Source organism: Montipora foliosa, chromosome 1 (assembly GCF_036669935.1).
Source record: "Montipora foliosa isolate CH-2021 chromosome 1, ASM3666993v2, whole genome shotgun sequence".
In the NCBI taxonomy this organism is placed as follows: domain Eukaryota; kingdom Metazoa; phylum Cnidaria; class Anthozoa; order Scleractinia; family Acroporidae; genus Montipora; species Montipora foliosa.
The window spans coordinates 21,940,011-21,947,085 of record NC_090869.1 but is presented as its reverse complement, the minus strand read 5'-3'; the positions used below and the strand labels follow the sequence as shown (position 1 = coordinate 21,947,085).

Below are 7,075 nucleotides of genomic sequence, written 5' to 3'. Positions count from 1 at the left end.
TTCAAACGATGGATAGCGCTATCCACCGGGGCCCGGTTGTTGGAAAGCCGATTAACTTAATCCAGGATTAGCGTAAACTTTGGTTTCATTTTTTGAACTTTTTGGTGAAAGTTCCTTTTGATTTTTTTTGTTTTTCAAAATTGACTTCCTCTAATGTAAATTTTTGCCAAATATCAGCGTTGAACAGCATTTGGGAGTAGAGAACGGCTACATGTAACGGCTATTTTCCGGCGGAACTTGTAGTTTCTAGGGCAGAGTGGGTGGTGTGAGTGAACTTTTTTAAAGTTGAAGACTTTTTTAATGGGCATTGACGAGTAAAATCGTCTGGCGTTAGAGAGTGAAATACTCTGGCGTTAGAGTAAAATACTAAGTCTACCCGGTTCAGGCGACAAAGGGTTAAACATATAGAAGCTGTGAGTACAGCAACTTAAATATAAATATCACAGAAAAAATAACTATGGACTGCTTAGTACACAAACAAATTGGTACCACAGCCCAAGCTCCAAATGACTGTCCATACAGTTGGTAACAATATCAATACTTTTTGACAGAAGCTCATAATTATTTACTTACAGTCTAGTACAATGTACCTATGGAACAATCGGTTCACTACTGATGAAATGGTATAAGAAATGAATCATATATGAACTGCGGATATGAAATCAAGTGAAGCTATGATCTTCGCAGTTATGAGCGCAATTTTTGCAATTGCATAGAGAAGGGTTCAAACCCCGGGTTCAAACCCTATTGAAGTCCTGAATTTTTCAGGCTTCTCTACGCAATTGCAAAAATTGCGCTCATAACTGCGAAGATCATAGCTTCACTTGATCGGTTCACTACTATTCAGTAAGATCCTTAATATAAAGATTGTGGTGTACATTCACTTTAATAGCATTCTCACTTGCTCCTCTCTCGACTCTTTAGAGCAAACAGTTACACACATAATATGAGTTACATTATTGAGCAAGAATGAGGTCAAGATGGCTTAATATTGGCCACGTTATTTTTATACAAGAACAAGAACAAACAAACAAACAAACAAACAAATCAAGGTTGCCTCTCCTGCCAGCTAGGAGCAAGGATGGCACAGTCGGTTAGTGCGTGGCCTTTGTGCAAGAGGTCCTGAGTTTGATTCCCAGATGTCACATCCTTGTTTCGACTTCTTTCCTTTCCGTGTAGCTAAGTAGCTTTAAATACCCGTAAAACGGAGCACTGATGGAGAGGGGGGAGTAAAATGAGCGCACCGTCGACCTCAGGTTTGTCAGTTGAATTACTGTTACAAGTTTTCGACGTTAAATATGGTTACTTTTAGGAAAGCCAATCACAGCATTACATTAGATCAATCTTGACTGCTGATCCATTTGCAACTCACAAGAAGCAACTCACAAGAAGCAAGACCAAAAGACATAGGGCATTGATGATCACAGCTCTGTGATTGTGTGCACTCAATTAGAAAAACAACACAAATCTGAATTATTAGCGTGGTACTCTGTCTTAAAAGTGTATTCAAGAGTTCAAATATTTTCTTTCTTTTATTAAACATGCACTGTAAAAAGAATATCATTATTGTATTCGACAACTTTACAGATCATTTTGACATCTCCTTCCAATTCGGTAGGGAGACAATAGAGTATAACAATAATTATTACTTTAACATGAAGACACACTTATAAAAGGCGTGGTGCCTTAGGCACATGCAAATGATTTATCAATCAACCATGGATGCAACCGAGCTCTGTGATAATTTGTGCTATAAAAAAGCCCCCTAGGGCAATGTGTCCGTAATATGTTACAAAATGTTATCTGTCATTCTTTTTTTAATCCCCAGTCTCAGTCCCCTTTTTTGCGCTAAAAATATCTTTTAGGCCTTCCGTCTCTATGTTGCTGTTTGTTGATCACCATCGTGGATAATTTATCAGTCGTGTGCTTGAATGAATTCGAACAAAAGCAGAGCGTGAAGTGACACCTTTTATAGTGCGTCTTCAAGTTTAAAACACCTTTTGCCTTTGAGGAAATAAACGGTCAGTAATAGCTCTTTTGTTCTTGTGTATACAAAAGGGGTAATGATAATTTATTAATCATTTCCCTATGCCAAGTAGGCATGTCACACAGTGGTGAAGGAAAATAATGTTGTGTTATGATTAAAATAATAATAAAATATTACCCTATTTAAATTCAAAATAACCAAAGTTAATCCTAGGGCTACAACGGTCATCTGTCTTTTCCAATATGATCAATGCCAACAGCTTCTTCTATAGAGTTGAAACCATCACTCCTGTCGAGAAAAAATGGAATAAGAATGGCTAAAGCCTTGCCAGTTCAATACCACTCTAGGAGATAAGTAAAGTGATTGCTCACTACTGGTTGTATATCTAGCTGAATACAACCGAATTTTTTGAGCATGGGAAGAGCACTGGTTGTGCCCTGGAAGCAAGAAAGGGAAGTAGTGGGGCAAGAACAGGGGACCACAGAAAAAGAAACTAAGGAAATGGGAAATTTGATGATAGTAGAGGCTGTTTGTAGGAACAATGCCAGGTTTTAGTTGTTAGTTAATCCTGGAACATCAAGGGTGCAAAACAAAAAACCTTTACTTTCAGCATGAACTGCTAATAGGATACAGTATCCAGTATCAATCTTACTTTAAGAGTTCAGCGAGTTCTCTCTTGATTTTCTTCACAATGGGAGGTCCTTCATAAGCCAGGGCTGTATAAAGCTGAACCAGTGATGCTCCAGCTTTGATTTTGTCATAAGCATCTTGGCCTGTTGATATTCCTCCAACACCAATTATGGGAATCTTGCCTAAAAATAAGTCAATAATTATACGTAATGAGCTAAAAAGGCAGGCAACAGATGTGCTTCCCTCACGATGCATGAATAGGCCCCTTTGGCAGCTGCGGTCAGTCCACATTAGATTTTGAATGCTACCCACCCACCCATTCATGGAAACTTCCTATAGAATACAGGCCAAATAAGTCCACACCAGGAATTACTGTATCTTTCCTACTCTCATGAACAGTAAGTGGGTTTTTAAAAGTCTGACCTTTTTTGCAACACTTACAAGTTTACCTTTAGTACCTTCAAATTACAGCCTATTTAAAAATAGGCAACTTGATTAATAAATTCTTGTGTTGTAAGAAAGGCGAGTCAATGTTGTCCTCATGCCAGAAGACTATTTACATTTTGTTTTCTTTCTCATTTTATTTCCTCTTCATCTGGGTATTTGCTTGAACCTAGAGTGCAGCTGGATCATAGGATAATAGGTGCTTTACCCAAGGATTTAAAACAGAGTCTAGGTAACAAGTACGTATAATTTTGACCTCAATGACAAGTGCCACCAACCTCCTGTCAGCCTATACATGTCACTCACAGTGGCCGTTGCAAGGTTTGTCAGTGGTTTCCCACTCAGTCCCCCAGTCTCATTCTTGTTTGCGCTTTTTAAGGTCTCTGGTCTGGATACAGTTGTGTTAGTCACTATGAGGCCATCTACTCCACCCTAAGATGAAACAGGAGAAAAATTAATGATACATGTACGTACTGTAGCCAGGGTTCGTACACTTTTTCAGACCAAACATTGATTTCAAGGACTTTTCAAGGACTTTCAAGGGCCAAATTTGGAAATTTCAAGGACCTCTATTTTAACAGGGTTTCTCAGGGAAAATGTTTTTTTCTTATCCCTGCCCCCTCCTCCAATGACGCTTGCTACCATTGTTGCTTTCTCTCCTCTGGAATTTCTGTGGCAGACTTTTCTTTGAATTCTCAAGGGACTTTAAACAAAAACACATAGCTGACTTCCAAGTGTTCTTGAGTCACTAGACGTTGGAAAATAATAGTTTATTTCTCCCAAATCAATCAATTATGTCCAGAATAGCAAGTAATGGGATACACACTCAGCTTTAATAATACCACCATTGCCCATTATTAAAAAGTAAAGCTGGAAAATTGACTACCCTGTAACAACAGAGTTGCCCTAATTGGCATTTGTCCAACAAACCTTTTGTCTTGTAACTACAGCAGCAATGTCTTCCTTATCATATTCACTCAGATCTGGAGCAATCTTTACCAATAATGGATGACGCACGTTTGCAGGCAAAGAATCACGTACTGTCAATACCTATTAATGTTTCAAAAGTCTTCAATAAGAAGCCCACATGATCAGTCAGGAAAGCAAAAGGAATAATTATTATTATTGCAGTTTAATTAAGCAAAATCTTAATAATTATTGAAAAAGTTAAGTTGCTAACATTTGAATTCTTCAGCCACAATTTTCTCTGCAAATGGCACCTAACTGTGTTTAATAAATGCACCAAGATACCAACAATAGATTGGCCTGCAAAAGGTGCACACGTTTCATAGACTGGAATTTTGAGGTTCTAAAGAAAGTTCCTTGTTTAAAAAATTTCACTTTGTGAATGGCTATGATTTAACTCTACATCTTTTTTATATTCACAATTTTTATTATAAAAGTATTACTCTATATATAGCAACAAAAAATTATATTGTAGTCACTGTTTCAAGTCAAGGCATGATGAATGCTCTCAAGGCCTATTTGCTCAACTCTGACACAAACCAACTTATACATATCTTGTACGGCTATAAACTTAACACAGACTTTCAGTGCAGAACCCGCAGAACCTCTAGCTTCATACTGTTGTACAAGGGAAATCAGTGTAAAATTGAAAGATGTCTTAAAAAGGAAAGAGAAGAGAAGAGATGACAGTTTTTAAATGGCAATGGAAAAACTACATAGTAAATTGTCTTTTTTTTGTGAAACAGTAAAATACTCTTATAAAACACAAACTCTTTTTTTTATTTACCTCATCTATGAGTTTTGCTAATTGTTCTCTACCTTGTAATGACCTCAGACCAGGGGTGTTAGGAGATGAAACATTGATGACCAGGTAGTCTCCCCAACCACTAAAGCATTGAACTCCCTTGATATAATCATGTATGGCATTGTCTGACATCTTGTTCTTTCCCAAGTTTATTCCCAGGATCCCAGAGGGATGTCCCCTAACGAGGAACTGCTGTTCCAGCCGTGTCTGGACAGCCTGATGCCCATGACTGTTAAAACCATACCTATGGATGATGAAATGAATAACTCTTACTAACTGAGTTCGAGGTCTGTACTGTAAACTTTAATACGGACCAAGTTTTTTCCCATTGATTAATGGCACAAGTGCACAGGCCATAAATCAACAGGAAGAAAACAAGGATTCATAAATTTACAGTACGGGCTGAGACCGAGGTTAGTATTTAGATTTTTATTATAATATCTCTGTGGTAATCAGCTGCACAAGAAAGGAAACTAGTTAAAGTCAAGCGGAAGGTTCAACTGCCACAAAGATTGCTCCGTAAAAATCCAAAACATGAAATCTTCAGGAGTCAATGGGTTTGGTTACAACATACAACACAAGTACATGTAGTATGTACTAGCAAGGTGCAAAATACAAAATGAAAGAATAGCAAACAATAATCAAACACAATATCTAATTCAGTACAAGTTACAGTTAGGGCCATAACATTATAAAAATAATAATTACTACTATTTTCAACCCACTTCAGCCAATTGTGTACATTTTCCACATTTCCATATCTCTTGGTATACATTTTAATAATAATAATAATAAAAAAATAACAAGAATAATAATAATAATAATAATATTACTATTATTATTATTATTATTATTATTATTAATAAATCAGTGCAGTGGTATGTTTGGAAGGAATGTGTAAAGGAGAGTTTAGTGCTTAAAAGCAGTTACTCTTGGGCATAAATTTTTATTTTAGGTTTCAATCTTTAGTTTGTAGCAAATTTTTTTCGTTATCACTCATTTCCACCTGTTTATAACAGCTTTATCTTCCTCAAGTCGGAACACTCTCGGTTTATCATTTCCAGGTTGTGGTGCTGGTGTAATACTTCCAATTTCAACAAAACCAAATCCAGCCTTGAGCAGACCATCCACTGCTTCTCCATGTTTGTCAAAACCTGCTGCCAAGCCAACAGGATTACGAAACTGAAGACCAAAAACTTTGGTTTGCTAGATAAAACATTGAAAATCAAAATACAGGTAATTGCAGTTTAATATTGAAACTGAGCATTGTGAGCAATTTGGCACCGTTGACTTTGTTGCTCTAGTAATTAAACGAAGTTGAATTTACCATGATAGTATTATTCATAATAAAAATGTACCCATGGATAAAAGTTATAATTCTACTTCCTTAGCTGAGATCAATGCATTTCAAGGGCTAAATGTATGCAGACAGCAATCAAACACCACATATTGATGGCACAAATTTCCACAAACAGACACCAATTTACAACTTATAAAACCTGAAAAGCAAAGCCTGTTCAGTTTCAAGCTTAGAAATTTAGCCAGGGTAGTTGAATGCTTTAGAAACCAAACTGCAAAAATATGCTCAAGGAAAGAATGATTATAACAAGGTATCTTGGATTTTTTTATGAATATCAATGATGTTTAATAGTAACCACATGATTTTCTTTGTGCAATTCAGAAGAAATAAGACTGACTCTAGGTTTTCAAGACCACTATAGTTTTGTCAGTCTTTCAATATTTACCGGCACTTATTTACTATCATTTTGACTTTAAACTTGCACTAGTCTGATGCAGCCAATGACCAACCAGAAATCTAAGTTTGTTATGTAATTTACTAATGGATAAATCAAAATCATGTACGTGGAGAATAACAGTATTGTTTGCAAAAAACTTAAGCGGCTGTCGTCGTGGCAGTGCAGTTCATTTTGTATCATTTTACCATTCACTCCCCCCTTTTGCTACACAAATTAACATTAAATTTTACTTACTCAGAAATTACTTTTAAACAACAAAAACCTGAAAGCTTTGAAAAATTGTTAGGCTGTCTAAACAGTTTTCAAACACCCAAATCACACTCCATTTTAACCTTCTTCCATTTTGTCCATCCCTGCTTCCTTTTGCATTTGCTGTTTTATTAAAACCTTCCTTCACTGTTCTAAGTAGTTATTTTTTATGTTTTGCTTGATTTGGTTGCCAGTTTCCAGTCCCTGAATTGGGCTAAGTTTTGTGACACAGCCCCT

General features: G+C 36.5%; 1 protein-coding gene across 1 annotated transcript in view; it reads right to left on the bottom strand.

The window, feature by feature from the left end:
- Positions 1-1,513: 1,513 nt before the first annotated feature.
- The window catches only part of LOC137993296 (dihydroorotate dehydrogenase (quinone), mitochondrial-like), an 8,063-nt gene continuing 2,501 nt past the window's right edge, over positions 1,514-7,075 (bottom strand). The window contains exons 3-8 of the mRNA XM_068839051.1: positions 5,839-6,038; positions 4,815-5,076; positions 3,992-4,111; positions 3,340-3,493; positions 2,640-2,799; positions 1,514-2,275 (exon numbers count right to left, since the gene is read on the bottom strand). Coding sequence (XP_068695152.1) covers positions 2,212-2,275; positions 2,640-2,799; positions 3,340-3,493; positions 3,992-4,111; positions 4,815-5,076; positions 5,839-6,038 — 960 coding nt within the window. The 3' untranslated portion in view covers positions 1,514-2,211. The remainder of the gene's footprint in view (positions 2,276-2,639; positions 2,800-3,339; positions 3,494-3,991; positions 4,112-4,814; positions 5,077-5,838; positions 6,039-7,075) is intronic.